This window comes from Neocloeon triangulifer, unplaced genomic scaffold (genome assembly GCF_031216515.1).
Source record: "Neocloeon triangulifer isolate White Clay Creek 2 clone unplaced genomic scaffold, ASM3121651v1 ptg000015l, whole genome shotgun sequence".
NCBI lineage: Eukaryota > Metazoa > Arthropoda > Insecta > Ephemeroptera > Baetidae > Neocloeon > Neocloeon triangulifer.
In genome coordinates this window covers 271285-285913 of record NW_026775557.1, presented here as the reverse complement: position 1 = coordinate 285913, position 14629 = coordinate 271285, and the positions used below count along the sequence as shown (strand labels likewise).

The following is a 14629-nucleotide window of genomic DNA, read 5'->3' as shown; positions in this document are numbered from 1 at the left end:
TTTTAATAGGTTTTTTCATATTCAAAACGTGTGACATTTGTTTTGTTTAATTGTATATTATTTTTAATTATAAATAATGGACGCTGATACACATGGTATGCAACAGTCCATGTTGTCAAAAATTATATATCCGGTATGTCTTGATTGCCATACCCCACCGACCATAAGGCCAATGTGCCATGTAAGCGGCAGATACCCTTTTCAAACGCCACGTGCGACTGGGAAATAATACACTATATTTGGCAATGTGAGATTCTGTTTACGTAGAGGAACATTTTAAAGAGTTAATTAAAAGCTTATTTAAAATAATAATTAAAATATACAATAATTAAACAACGCAAAATTTTCTTAAATTATTAAATTAGGAGTTTTGTGTATTTTTGGAACTGTTCTTTCTGAAAATTGAATAATGTTTGAAAATTACTTTAAGTATTTTAGGTGCCATCTATAACGCGGAAAGAGAACTAACCGGACACGCGCGAAACGATAAGAGGCCATGCAAGAGGCACATCGTACACAGCCACGCAGTCGCCACGGGCCAGAGGCATTTTGCAGCAAATGAATAAATATTGGCTCTTAGATAAAAATGGCCTTAAATAGTTTTTAAATTTTAATTTAGTAATCTACATTCAGACTACAGATAAACAGCCGTAGACAACTGATGTTTTTTATAATAATTGCAGTATAACCGCGCGCAAACAATAATACTGAAAATAGAGCAAAGGATCGCCGGTTGAATTAATGAAGTGCGATACATTAATTTACTGCACAAGGTTGATGATTTTAATATTTTAATTATTTAAAAATGGGTTATACACTTGAAATCACTGCTGATTTAAATTAATCTCAATATTTGATTTTGAAATATTTGCCAAAATGCCGCATGAACCCAGTAAGTGAATATATATCTTATCAATAATATGGGGCCGGGTAGAGCAAATAATTGTCAAAACTAAGTATGAGCGAGTATCGCTTCAAACTTTGCAAATTGAAGAGATGACAAAGTGGATCCTCGGTTTCACTCTGTTTGGTAATATTTTTAGTATTAAACACGTTTTAATTAAATTCCCGACTTTAGGATCCGCCATGTGGCTCTTAAGTTTTATGGTACAATCGAACCGTGATTTCGATTACAACAGCAGATTGGAAAACAGGAACATCGCGGACATCAGTGAATTTCCATCGCAAGTTTCGCTGCATTTCTTGGGAAGTCACGCCTGCGGAGCAACAATAATAAGCGAGAGCTGGATTCTCACCGCGGCCCACTGCATTGAAATGTTCGTTTTAAAATAATTCAATTTAATAAATTCACTAAAAATTATTGCAATTTTTAAAGGTCTTTCAACTTTTTGCACAAAGTGTACGCAAACTCTAACAAATGGAACGACAACGGCACGGCGCACCAAGTGTTGGAAATCAAACGCCACCCTGGCTTCACCTCCAGCAACCTGACAAGTGAAGACATTGCACTGATTCAGGTCGAGCCGCCCTTTCAATTTAGCAGAACGGCTCGGCCGGCTCGACTTCCAGACCACGGCGAAGACGTGAAAAGCGGTGAAAAGGGCGTAGTTATTGGTTGGGGTTTTGACGTTAGCAGAAAAAAATTAATATTTTGTTAAATTTTAATAATCTTTTAAATCAGAAAAACGGATGGATGAGCCCATATTTGATGAAAATGGAGCAAGTGGTCAAAAGTTATGACGAGTGCTTTGAAATTTTTCAACCGGACGTGCCATTGAGAAGAAGCCAGTTATGCGCTGAAATTGCAGAGGACTCGAAGGAAATTTGCACGGTAAAATTAAGTTATTATTTTTGGCTAGTGGCGTTTCACCTTAATTTTTTGTAAGGGTGATTCTGGAGGCCCCCTCTTTGTTGGCGACACGATTGTGGGGATCGTTTCGTGGGCAACCAACGATTGCGAAGACCGGGACTTCCCTGGTGTGTTCACCAGGGTAGCCTCGTTTCGCAACTGGATCAAGGAAAATTCTGGCGTTTGAAGCGCGTGTGAACCACAATGAGGAGACTTCATGCTCGCCTTTGATCGATCATCTATTAAGTTCTGATCAGCTAAATTATCTGCTGATCCTGTGCTGATCGATGCGTCTGTTTCATGGGACGCGTGCTATGATTGATAGAGACATAGATAACTGGGCACTTGACATTAGGATTAGATCTAGTTTGAAAGAACCTTGGAGATTAAATTGAAAAATTGTTTAAAATATATTTTAAGTAAACTAAATATTGCTGAAATAATAAACTGAAAACAATTGTAACTGTACTTAATTGTCTAAACACAATGTAACATGGAAGACTTGAAAAAAATCACGTATCTCACATTGTGAAATAAAGAGAGCTACTAAATTTAATCAATGTTCCATTATTTTATCAGACGCAAGATCTGACCATGAGCTTAATTTTGTACAAATTTCTTGCATGCTATACAAGGCGGCTTTACACTTTGATATACTCAAATTTTCTGTTAATTTTTTATTAAAATATAATTATTCGAAACTTAAAAACCTACAAAATTATTTTCACATCAGTTTTTGCGTTTTTGTATGTTGTTATATATAATTTTTCTCTTCTACTTTTACCACCAAATTTCTATTTATTTATTAATGTTATAATTAACGTAAACAAATTATAAAAATATGGCTTGATGAGGAAATTCCAACGAAATAATCTATTGGGAAATATACAGCCTAATATGTTAATTGATTAAGTCATTATCTCAAGATGACCAACTCATTCTGATTTATAAAAGTGTCAGTTTCCTTGGCCAATAATCATTGAGTTGGCGATTAGGATATCGCGTCGAAACATTTTTCAAGTAGTACTCTTGAGACAATGAAGAGCGCCGCAAGCTTTGTTCTCTTGTGTGAGTGGCTTTCAATATTTCCCCGTTGAAAAAAATTAATTTTAAATTTCCAGTCGCTTTCGCCCTTTCCGGCGTGGCCTCGCAGCATTACTTGGCCTACAGCAGGAGCAAAATCGTCGGCGGAACACCTGCGGATGATGCCGAATACCCATCGCAAGTGTCTCTGCGTGCCCTGGGCAGTCACAGCTGCGGCGCCACCATTATCAGTGAGTCATGGATTCTGACTGCTGCCCACTGTGTTCAAGGGTTTGTAATAAAAAATTCAATAAATGCAGATAAAAAATAAAAAATTTAAAATAAATCAGGAGTTCTTTTTGATCTTGAAAGTGTTTAAGCAAAATCTTAGCCAATATAAGATAGTTTCTGGTGTCATTTTTTCTTCAAGTTTTGTTTCCCTCCCAACTCATGTTTTTTTCTTAGATCTTAAATTTTTTGTAATAATATTGATAAAAAAAGTAATGAAACAGTTAAGTAAAATAATATAATGACGAAAAAAATTGTGTTTGAAAAATTGAAATATTAAAATTAAATTTAAAATGTGCATGCATATTTTTACTTTTGTCACGCATAAATCGTTCTAAATAGTTGCTTATAATTTTAATTGAAATTATTTCAGACTGCTGCCAAGCTTCCTGGCTGTGCACGCCGGCTCCAACCACTTGATTACCAATGGCACAACCCATGATGTGATTAGGTTCATTAAGCACCCCGGGTTCAACTTCAGTGACTTCGCCAGCGAGGACATCGCCGTGGCCGAAGTTTACCCGCCCTTTGTTTTCAGCGAAGCCGCCCAGCCTGTCCAGTTGCCAGCGCAAGACGCAGAGACCCCAGCAGGTAGCGCGGCCGTTGTCGTCGGATGGGGATTTGTCGATGTAAAAAATAAATTAAATATTTAAAACAATTTTAATTAACGCCGCATTAATTAAGGTTAATGGACCTGTGAGTCCTTCTTTGTTGGAAGTGGACCAGATTGTGCGCAGCTACCAGGAGTGCTACGACATTTACAGCGTCGATGTTCCCATCACCCAAGCGCAAATCTGCGCCGATGTCCCTGAAGGTGGAAAGGGAGTTTGCTCTGTACGGTTTATTTAATTTTTTATTTAATTGAATTAGTTTGATTTTTTTAATCAAGGGTGACTCTGGCGGCCCTCTTTACGTCGATGGGCAAATTGTGGGCATCGTTTCTTGGTCTGCCAACGGTTGTGCTGCCCAAGGCTTCCCTGGCGTTTTCACCAGGGTTGCTTCTTATCGCGACTGGATCACCGAGAACACTGGCGTTTAAAAATTAAAGCGCATCAGAAGTTAATGCGGTGTACAGCAAATAAAATTCTTCCCAAGAATAATTATGCATTTGAATGAAAAAACAGTTTTTTTTTTAACAACTTTTATCCTGTCTTAATAATTTGGTCTGCTTTTGCTTGTTACTTTTGGCCTTTGAAACAAGTTCAGAAAAAAATATGAAAGAAAATTTTGAAATTAGAGTTTTTTTTTTTAAATTAATGTGGCACAAGCTGAATTATTGGCCTAACTGGGCTTAACTGCAGCCCTGCTGCAGCCCATGTCACAAAAGGTGTTAAAAAAAGTGCCACGAGGGAATCATTTTGAAACTGAACAAGTGAACAGTATATCAGAGCGTCCATTCCTCCAAATGCTGGTCGTTGTTGAAAATTTTCAGCAGCTTTGCCTCTTTGGCATATTCATGATCCTGGTTTGTTTTATTTTAAACACATTAATTAAAGTTTTACACATTTTTAATTTTAATAAATGAAAATATATTTTTATTTACTCTTCAAATGAATTTTAAATTTTTAAAGGTTGAGTCGTTAGCATCGCCTAAAATGTGCGGCATGGATTTTTATGACGTACGAATTAATGCATTTAGATTTTAGAAGATTTCAGTTTTCATGATAATATTTAAGATAGAGCTTAAACCTCTTGAAGTAGAATTCCTCCAATTTTGACTCTCTACTCACTGAAAGCCTGCGTTAAAAATGGTGTTTTTATTTATATCAAAAATATGATCCTTTCTTCCAGAAAATCAAAGGATCGCATACACCGATCCATTTGTGAGCTGTTACTACACCCTGAATTTTATTTAAGTTGTTTAAATTTTTGCAGTTTATTTAATTGCCTCTTTAAAAATACAAACTTTGTAAGATAATTTTATTATTATTTGCTCTAATCGAATTCACATAGGTGAGGAAAGAATAGGAGGAACTTATTATAACTTGGAATAATTTGACAAAATAGTTTTACTTTCCTTTTTAATCTGATAAAAAAATTAGTGAAAATGAGTATTTTAATATCTCTGCAGATGCATCATTGAAAAACGGAGAGAAAAACGGCTTTCAATTATTGCAGCCAGGATTGTTTGCTTTGTGTTTCCGAAAGTATGTTTCCGAAAATTGTCCTGCCCATTCTAAGTCGAAAACAGGTTATTTTAAAAACAATAACAAAAATACAGAAATCATAAAAAAATGCAATAATTATTTTAGATTTAAACTCGTGCACTCAACGACTTACGTTGGCCGACAAATGTGACCCTTTTGCCATGGCTCAGGTCAAATCGATTGGTGTAATTTCCTAATTTCTGACGCGACGATTGAATCAGAAAAAACAAAAAACCACCGAGCAGTTCGAAGAGACCCCTGGAAATTTCAACCCGGCCAAAACCACATCAAAAGCTCAACTCTCGATCACGGAGATCGGCGTCAAACCAGAAGTAAACGAAACGGATGGATTAACATAAATAACAGCGCTTACCTTGGAATCAACCTGGGCAATTCTGAGCAGGAAGCGGCAGCCGAAGGTCAGCAGGACGAGGAGGCCAGGACGCGAGGCGTCCAGAACTGGCGGACTTGAGTGCCTCTTTGGTGACGATCCAGCGTCAAATCCGCAACATTGAGACACTCGAGTCTGTTCAAGCACGCGAGGATCTTGCAGACACCCTGTGCGAGGGCTTCAACGTTATTTTGGAGGGAGGGCGTCGAGCAGCTGGGGAGGGAAAAGTCGGAAGTGATGCGCGTGGCGCCGCGGCTGGCGCGAATCAGGGAGGAGCTGACGTCATTCAGCGGCATGCGCCTGACGGAAGGGTTAAGCGCGGCTTTTGCTCGAGGTGGACTCGGCGCAAAAGGAGTTTGCTGCTCTCGAAAAATATACAGCAAAGTTTACAGGAGCAACTTAAAGAAATTACAAAGCATTTTGGAAATCTGAGGCTTAATCCTTAATTAAATTATCGAAACGCCAACACTGTCACATTAAAAAAGTTTTCGGTCGTTTCAGATTTTTTAAGTATTTTATTTTGCATTGAAAAATAATTGGTGGCACTAAATAATTATATATAGAGTTTCCATCATGTAAACTATAAATTAATTTGTACTCAATACCTACTGAATTAATTAAGAGTAAAACTGACAGTAATTAGCGACTAATTTTCTAGAGCAGAATAATATTAAATTAATAATCAAGAAATCTTTATTAATTTTAAATTTACTTTAAGATGCTTAAAAAGCAGCAAATTAAGGCTCTACCTTTATTATACTTCGTGGTTTAAAAAACCCCTAGTGTGAAATTTATTTAAAATTGCTTCAGAAGTAACAAGCAGAGGTAGAATGATATTTCCACAATTAATACAAATATAGCAATTTTAGCAGTTATTTTGCGGTATTTTTTTTTCAATAAGAGCGCTAAAATTTTAAGTTAAATAATTGTAATCAAAATTGTTCACACCTAATTCATATTTCTGTTTGAAATTAAATGTTCATTAAAACCCTGAAATATCGGCATAATAGTGATCAATTGTTAACTTTTTGGTTTTGCTTAAAAATTTTCCGGTCTCTCCACTACCGATTTCTTTGAATTTTGATATTTCGATCGTGAAACTTTTTCCTTTTTAAATAAAGTTAAAAATTATAATATAAAATTCTTACTCTCGTTGACTCACTATATAGTTTGGGCTATAAGCAACAGAGATCTCTGTTGTCGGCCATTATGGTGCTCCTTCGTTGTTCCTGGTGCTCATTCAGCGGCGCTACGTACGTATTTGTGCCGGTGATAAAATATCCAACCAAAACAACCAATGTGTTTTATACTTTTTCTCAGTCAATATTAATCTAGGGTATTTTTTGAGACGGAAAAACTACTTACATAAATAGTTCTAGTTGTTGGTTTGTACATTAAGTTGCACAGTACACAATTTTACAACGCTAATAACGCAGCCGATGCATTCTGTCGTATTTTAATTTTTAATTACATAATAAGAATAAGGTAAAAAAAAAAAATACTTTTTATAGATTTATTTTTCATGATGAATATACATTAACAGGTAGATTTAGGATAACATATAGCAAGCCAATTGTTGGGCGGCGCAATAGATTGTACTTCATTAATTTTTATGTCTTCGCCTTATAATTTTCCAATCTGCTTTTAAATGACATTATCTTCTTTTATTGAAGAAAATTAAATAAATGAAATGAATTGTTGTTATTTCTTTGTTGAACGCAGAGCCGAGAAGAACGCATTGTTTGGATGAGTTAACTGCGCAGTTTGTTGTTGCTAGATTTGAAAACACAAATTCCTGGAAAATGTCTGCCGGACACTGCATGGTCTTTGCCAAATCAGAATCCAAGACCGTTGGATTTGACACTAAGGCCATTGTTTTGGTAAATATTTTCAGTAATTTAGTTATTTTTCTTTTTGTAAGTGTAAAAATTAAAACCAAAATTGCAATTTAAAAAATTCTTATACCGGTTTTTTTTGTAGATGCAAATGAGATTTGATGGCAAGCTGGGCTTCACTGGTGGCATCATTGAAGAGGACGATGGTAGCATTGAAATTGGTATCGGCCGAGAAATGCAAGAGGAAATGGGTGTTGACCCCGGAGAGCATCCACTGACCAAGGAAAACCATGTTAGCTCGCAACCTTTTGATTGCAAAAGCCTACCGCATATCAAAACTCTGCACTTCTATGCCCTCCAAGTGTCCGAAGAGGCAATTTCCAGGATTGAGGAAAATGCTAGGAAGGCCATTCATTATGGCGAGGAGGTGAGGAAACATGATACATTATTATTTTATTCACTTTTTATTTAATGATTTTTTTTTTATAAAATTTAATTTTAGGTTCTTGGCTGGATCAGAGTGCCTCTTTACACGATGGAGGATGGCTACAATGGCTTTCCTGCTTTCTTGGACAACAACTTCGTGGGAAATGCAAGGGAGCAGCTTATTGATGCGCTCATCAAGACTGGCATTATGAGCAAGGAAGAAACTGAACTGGCTTTGAAAGCCTCAAAGAGTGCAGCTTAAATTTAAATGATTACATACCATTCCTGTGTTTGACACTTAAAAGTATTTATTTATGATTATTCAATATAAAAATGTTGACTGTTTAAATAATTTTAATCTATCAGCCATTCTTATCACATAAGAAATAAAAAAAATGTGCCTGTTAAAATTTGTCTGCAGATTTGACTCATATTTAAGGAAGGTGATTGATTTTAAGTAAGATTTCTAACGGCGTCGCGCGTTATTGATGTCTGAGCCAAAATAAATATTTTGTACCTCTAGAGAGCCCTCACTAGAGAGAGAGAGAGATGCTCTCTCGCAGCCAAATAGGCTTGCTCGGGTTCACTCCCTGAGAGCTTTTTAGCCCCCTCTTAAAAAGCAAATGGGCTCAACACAAACCAAATAAAGTGGCAACCAAGATAGGTGACTCTGTTATAATATTTGGATGCAGAGCCGCAGCATCTCGCTAAATTCAAGGAGCCAAGAGGGTCATAAATTTTCAAGCGCGCAGTAGCATTTCGCTCTCTTTTAGGCACACACACACCGGTGAGCACCAGAATAGAGCAGCGAATTTGCTGGATGGTGTGCACCTCTCCAGAGCGCAGGAGTCGCGGCATCAGCGCGTGTCCTCGGATTTTATTTTGATTTATAGGTTATCCAAAAATTATCAGTGATTACAGATGATGTCATCTTCGTTGACAAGGTCAGCAGAATTTTGTTTTCAGAGAATTCTTTCAGAGACACATTTAAGTTGCTTAAAATTATTTTTGCTCTCAATTGAATTTTTAACACTAATAGGAATACAAATATTAAGTAATATTTTGTGCAAAAATTTTTGCATTGAAAATAATTTTTATCCCGTAAATGCTGGTATTAGGAGCCTATGACTTTAATTAGCGCCTGATGCTTATGTCGAAAATAAAAATGCTCTGCTTTCTACCACGTTGATGTTCGTTTGCAGATCACACCAAAGGTGCCTTATCATTCGAAGGGACAATGCTGTGGTGCAATAAAACCAACACTATGGCTGATGCGAACGGCGCCACTCATTGCGCTGCTTGCATAATTAGGTTTTGTGAAAATACTAAACGTACCTTAGCCGAGCAAAAAACAAAATGAAGGAGGTAATAGTTCAGAACTAATCAAAATATTTCCAATAAATAATAATATTTTTGAGATTTATGAAAAAAAAATTATTACCACGCTCTCGTTGTGTGTTTAGTATGGAATGAACTACACATGGTCCGAAGAGGACGAATTATACGGCCCTTCGGTGGAGGTTGTGGTTTTGCTATCAATATGCTACGGGGCAATTTCGGTGCTCTCGGTCGCTGGCAACTCGCTGGTAATGTGGGCAGTCCTCGGTAGCCAACGCATGCAACGGAGCGCCACAAACTGGCTTTTGGCCAACCTGGCCTTTGCGGATGTCATCATCGGGCTATTTGTCGTTCCTTTTCAATTTCAGGCGGCACTTTTGTACGAACAGATTTGGAAAAATAAATGGAATACTAAATTTTGGTCGTATTTCAGACAAAGGTGGGACCTGCCAGACTTTATGTGCTCGTTCTGCCCATTCATCCAGACGCTGAGCGTGAACGTGTCCGTTTTCACCCTGACCACAATTGCCGTGCGAAGGTACAGGGCTGTAGCGAAGCCACTAAAAGTGTCCCTCTGGCAAGCGCGATTCACTTTGATTGCAATTTGGACTGCAGGGGTGACGCTGGCAATGCCGATGCTAATCACTTTAGAGGTAAAAATATAATAAATTTCAATTTATAATTTAAATTTGTATAGGTCAGGGAAGTGCCCGCTTCGTACAGCAATCCCGAACTGACTAAACCTTTCTGCGACTTTGTCGGCATCCCGGTCGATGTGCTCAAATGGTACCGACGTCTTCTTGTGGGCACTCAGTACTTCGCGCCCCTAATCATTATCAGCGCCATGTACGCGTTGCTGGCCCTGCGCCTGTGGGGCGCTCAGCCCCCCGGAAACGCACAGAATCAAAGGGACGCCACGCTTCTCCGCAACAAAAAGCGGGTTCGTATTTGAAGTCGATTGGAAATTTTCCACTCTGGCCTGGCTGACCAGAAGATAATATTTATGCACGAAGCGCTTTCATCTTTTACGAGGCGCGACATAAATCACCGTCAAACGTTGACTCGCACTTAACGAAGCAATCCACTTGCAGGTTATAAAAATGCTGGTGGTGGTGGTGGCACTTTTTGCGGTCTGTTGGATGCCGTTGCAGACCTACAATGTTCTGCAGGACATCTTCCCCAAAATCAACGAGTACGCGTTAAATAAAATAAATATAAACTAATTAATAATCCGCCTATTAGGTACAGATACATCAATATAATCTGGTTTTGCTGTGACTGGCTGGCAATGAGCAATAGCGTGTGCAACCCTTTCGTTTATGGGATTTATAACGTGATAATTCAAAATCAATTATTTTAACAGATATTAAAATGAAATGATTTTACTGCTATTTAAGGAAAATTTTAGACGGCGCTTCAGGAGCAGATGCATACTTTGCAGCCGGCTGCTGAACCTGCCCAAACCCACGCAGTCCATTGATACAGGACGAGTGCCGTCGTCCGTCTTGTACCACCCAGGACGCCAGAGTGAAAGCATCGCGATACTCAATCAACGGAGGCGCAGCAGCAATTTGACTGGACTAGTGACAACAGCAGTTGGTTACAGACCCACTGGCAATCGTCTCTCATTGTGAAATGTGAAGGTTTCTTAAGACGCAATTTTCGGACAATGAACCAATGTTTTTATTCATTGGAGTAAACAAATATGCTTTCTTTGTGCAAGATAGAACTTACGTTTTGTAAGTGTGGCTTTTCTGATTCTGCCTCTGAGGGAAGTTGAATCTCTTTTTCTGAAACATAAATAGGATTAAATAAATAAAATTATTTTAAATGAATGCAGTTCAAAGTTGAAATAACTCAAATTTAACGTGAAATCAGTTTATATTCCATTTCACCCACCTTGTTCCCTCCACCTCTGCCTCTATTTCCTTTGTCGTTGAAGTTCTTTCTCTTGTCAACATTTCGACTGCCTCCTTGGAACTTGTTGAAATTCACTTGATTGTAGTTGAAAGCCTGGCTAGGCCCAGGTTGGTTTTGAGTTGCCGCAGGAGCTTCATTTGACCAGTTGCCTTTTTGGCCCCTGTCAAAGTTCTTTTTCTTCTGCTGATTTGTCTTCTTATTCCTCTGAAACTTGGACTGGGTCTACAATTTTCAAACAAAATTATAAAAATAGAGAAATTTAGTGGATCATCTAAAATAACCTGAGCGACGCTTAAATTATTTCTTCCAGGGCGGAATGGTTGAATTTTATCCTCCTTAAATCTTTTATTAAGAGGCCCTTCTATTTCCTCCTCCTCCTCTTCCTTTCCATCCAAAGATTCAAACTCTGCATGCGGTCTTTTTACTGAAGCTGATTTTCCATCTTCTTCTTCGCTTTCCGAAGGTGCTTGTCTGACAGGTGTACGGTTTTGAGCCGCAGTGCGGCTATCAAGCTCCTCAAAGTGTTGTTGAACCTGAAAAAGCAATCAATCTTTTAGAAAATTACTATAGGCAAGCTTTCGAAATTCGACCTGTGCTAGACCATGAAGTTCGAGTTGGTTTGTTGTAGACGATTTGTCTACCTTGATTTCTTTGTCTGCAGCCTCTTTCAAGGCTGCCAAATTAGACAGGTGCTGTAGGTACGGTTTTACTAATAAGTACCTTTGATAAGGGCTCATCACTTTCTTTTTGCTACTTGCGAGTTTAGTCTGCAAAATTTTATCATTAATTTTTTTTTAAACACATGATGGTCTGAACTCACATTTTGACCAAAAGCACTAAAAACTGCTATTGTTGCTGATGTCTTCAAAATGCCTTTAACTTTTACTTCTTCCATTTTTTTTGCACCGAGAAGTGTTGGAAGGTTGTCTCTCTGTTCTTCCTTTAAAAGTTGATGGGGGCAGTGCAAGGTGGATTCAATGTTAATTTTTGTCCACTCTGTTTGATTTGACCTCATGGACAAATCCTCTGTAGCAGCAGTCTGTGAATAAATGCAAGCATATGGTGAAAATTGAAGGAAAATATTCACGATTTAAAAAGAAGATTTACCTGAACAAGAGGCTGCTCCCTTGCCTCAAGGATAATGCGGTGAATTTTAGTGAGGTTCTGACGAACTAACACAGGAATTGGGTTGCAGCAAGCCAAGATGCCCTGCATTTCTCTTGGAAGATTTTCAGCAATTTGCAATAGCATGTGGTTTGGCAGAACATATGGAAGGCTCTCATCTTCTTCCATTGCTGTATGGAACCTCCAAGCAAAAATCTTTTCCAGGGCCCACAACTGCCGGTTGTTGAACATTTTTCTTGACTTTTGGTAAAGCATGAGGTGTGCTTCTTGGGTCAGTTGAGGTTTCACGTAAATCTGAATGCATTAATTAAAATAAAATATTTCACAAATCACAAGACTTGAGCAGGATAAACAATAATAACGTAATTTCAACTACCTTCTTGCAAAGCTGTGTGCTCTGATGTATTGCAGCTTTGATTAGCCGGTCTGAGTTTGCTCCAGATTCCCACAAATCATTTTTCAATCTGTCATACACGTAGAGCAAGAAATGCGTGTCCATCCTAGCATATTGGATCATCTCTTCGGGCAGTGGTCTGAAAAATCACATACAAGGTTATAGAAAAATTTTAAAATATAAGACAAAACCTTATTCTCCAATCGGCAAGCTGATAACGCTTGTCTACGTCTACATCACAATAGTACTTCAACAAGTAAGCCAAATTCAATCTAGGGAAGTTCATCAGTTTTCCAGCTTGGTGGGTGTCAAACATGTTCACTAAGTAAAGGCCCAAGTCCTTTTGCAGCCACACAACATCACTGTCAGCTCCGTGCAAGACCTAGTTTAAATAATTTGTTTACCAATATGTAAAAATATTATTTTCAAAGAAATATATATACCTTAACGATTTTAGGATCTGCAAAAATTTCATTGAGGCAGTGCAGCTCTCCTCTGAGCTTGAGTGTGTCTACAATGAAATCCGAGTGTCTGCTGGAAATTTGCATAAGACAAGTGAAGCCTTGGAAAGATCTGTAGTTGTGGTGCTGAAAATCGAATTGTATAAAATTAAAATTAAAAAATCTTAAATCTGCTTACTTCAAGATCAATGGCAATTTCCTTGTAGTTCCTTAAATGTTGTTGCATATGCTTTAATTCTTGAGGGCTATCAACATATTTTAATGGCGTTTGGTCCGTCCTAGGAGCTTTTGGCTCAACTGGTATAAGTTGATGTTCCGGTGGGTCAAACAGATCCAATTCATACTCATATGGATGGCTAAAGCTGTCAAGAAATTTAATTAAATTTGAATAAACGTGGGGTCTTTGGTTAAATACCATTCTCCATAGTCAGAAAGCATGAGCAGAGAAGAAAGGGGCTTCAATGCATGAGGCTTCTCTTTGATTTTCGGTTCAAATGCACCAGGCCTGTTGTCAATTTTGTCAGGGAAGCTATGCTGCGGTTTCACGGTTACTTTTGGCAAGGTAGCTCTTAATGCAGAAGGCGAACTTGTGTTGCTCTTAACAATCTAAATGAAATAATAAAATAATAATAAAAATTTTAAAATTTGTAAAGTTAAATTCTACTTCTTGAGTGACACTGGAAGGTGATGAAAATGATTGATTCCAGGAACCACTCAAAGGCCGATTTACTTTTATTACGTCCTTTTCCTCTGCCCCAGGATTTTTCCTGATACCAGCCACCTCATCCAAGTTAAGCGCCTATATGAGTAAAGCACTATAATTAATCAAAGCCAATTATTTGATTGAATAACTTACAACTTGCTCTAAAATTGTGTCATTCGAATCTAACAAAAGCTCAAATTTTTCCTCCATATCTCGTCTGACAATATTTCCTTTCATTCCAGCGCTTTGAATCACACTTGAAATGCTGAAATTAAAATTTAAATGAAGACAATGCCACATAAAACGTCCAAGTTATGCAGACCTTCTCAAAGTTTGGTTCCCTTGCTTGACCATTGCTTCCTCAAAAGCGGGGTAACTGGAATAATAGTGGAAGTGCTCATCGCTGGGTAAACTGTTTGACAATTTCGTCATTTCCAAAACTGCTTTGTACCCAGTCTGAAAGAAATAATGTTCAAATTATTACAGTCTTTTAGGCAAGCCGCACAAAAATAATTTGCTTTTAAACTTAGAATAAAAATCACCTTGATGAAATCGTCGACGGATTTATATCCTGGAAGGAATTCATGATCTCCTTCGGAATTAGCTCTCCCGTTACTGTCCGTCGCCTGCATTATAGCAAAATATATTTTAAATTTTGCTGCTTATGCACAATTCCAAAGTGACGAATTGAGTTTCCTTTTGCGATTTGCGTCGGGCAGCACGTTGTTTTGTGTTGGATGGAGAGGCGGCGGCCATCAAGAAATCATC

At 37.9% G+C, this 14629-nt stretch overlaps 5 protein-coding genes and 1 non-coding gene across 8 annotated transcripts; 4 read left to right on the top strand and 2 right to left on the bottom strand.

Annotated features, from left to right (window-relative positions):
• Positions 1 to 76: 76 nt before the first annotated feature.
• On the bottom strand, positions 77 to 203 carry LOC132202890 (U11 spliceosomal RNA). The gene has a single exon (XR_009442412.1). It is a non-coding gene; the product is annotated as a U11 spliceosomal RNA (small nuclear RNA).
• A 737-nt stretch (positions 204 to 940) lies between these two features.
• Positions 941 to 2387, top strand: LOC132202515 (trypsin-7-like). Its single transcript, XM_059629470.1, has 5 exons — positions 941 to 1030; positions 1079 to 1277; positions 1337 to 1589; positions 1643 to 1792; positions 1848 to 2387. Exons 1-5 carry the CDS (start codon positions 997 to 999, stop codon positions 1995 to 1997), a joined length of 786 nt encoding a protein of 261 aa, XP_059485453.1. The 5' UTR covers positions 941 to 996; the 3' UTR covers positions 1998 to 2387.
• Positions 2388 to 2758: 371 nt separating this feature from the next.
• LOC132202403 (trypsin-2-like) lies at positions 2759 to 4236 on the top strand. Its single transcript, XM_059629297.1, has 5 exons — positions 2759 to 2878; positions 2932 to 3124; positions 3495 to 3750; positions 3806 to 3955; positions 4011 to 4236. The coding sequence occupies exons 1-5, from the start codon at positions 2848 to 2850 to the stop codon at positions 4158 to 4160; spliced, it is 780 nt and encodes a 259-aa protein (XP_059485280.1). The 5' UTR covers positions 2759 to 2847; the 3' UTR covers positions 4161 to 4236.
• Positions 4237 to 6917: 2681 nt separating this feature from the next.
• Positions 6918 to 8324, top strand: LOC132202443 (U8 snoRNA-decapping enzyme-like). Of its 3 annotated transcripts, none has more exons than XM_059629365.1 (4): positions 6918 to 7144; positions 7382 to 7539; positions 7640 to 7921; positions 7997 to 8324. In XM_059629365.1, exons 2-4 carry the CDS (start codon positions 7462 to 7464, stop codon positions 8180 to 8182), a joined length of 546 nt encoding a protein of 181 aa, XP_059485348.1. In that variant the 5' UTR covers positions 6918 to 7144; positions 7382 to 7461; the 3' UTR covers positions 8183 to 8324. The 3 variants fall into 3 exon arrangements, with proteins under 3 accessions (XP_059485348.1, XP_059485349.1, XP_059485350.1); XM_059629366.1 differs by having other exon boundaries at positions 6960 to 7044; XM_059629367.1 differs by having other exon boundaries at positions 6973 to 6995.
• A 359-nt stretch (positions 8325 to 8683) lies between these two features.
• On the top strand, positions 8684 to 11106 carry LOC132202517 (tachykinin-like peptides receptor 99D). Its single transcript, XM_059629472.1, has 8 exons — positions 8684 to 8864; positions 9123 to 9285; positions 9384 to 9637; positions 9692 to 9911; positions 9956 to 10198; positions 10350 to 10450; positions 10501 to 10591; positions 10656 to 11106. The coding sequence occupies exons 2-8, from the start codon at positions 9277 to 9279 to the stop codon at positions 10890 to 10892; spliced, it is 1155 nt and encodes a 384-aa protein (XP_059485455.1). The 5' UTR covers positions 8684 to 8864; positions 9123 to 9276; the 3' UTR covers positions 10893 to 11106.
• LOC132202516 (exosome component 10) lies at positions 10918 to 14623 on the bottom strand. The gene is made up of 15 exons (XM_059629471.1): positions 14404 to 14623; positions 14184 to 14317; positions 14015 to 14126; positions 13823 to 13957; positions 13574 to 13764; positions 13337 to 13520; positions 13141 to 13284; positions 12889 to 13079; positions 12680 to 12836; positions 12286 to 12597; positions 11999 to 12217; positions 11769 to 11945; positions 11460 to 11711; positions 11158 to 11400; positions 10918 to 11048 (listed from the first exon to the last, which is right to left on the bottom strand). The coding sequence occupies exons 1-15, from the start codon at positions 14491 to 14493 to the stop codon at positions 10989 to 10991; spliced, it is 2601 nt and encodes an 866-aa protein (XP_059485454.1). The 5' UTR covers positions 14494 to 14623; the 3' UTR covers positions 10918 to 10988.
• Between the last annotated feature and the right edge of the window lie 6 nt (positions 14624 to 14629).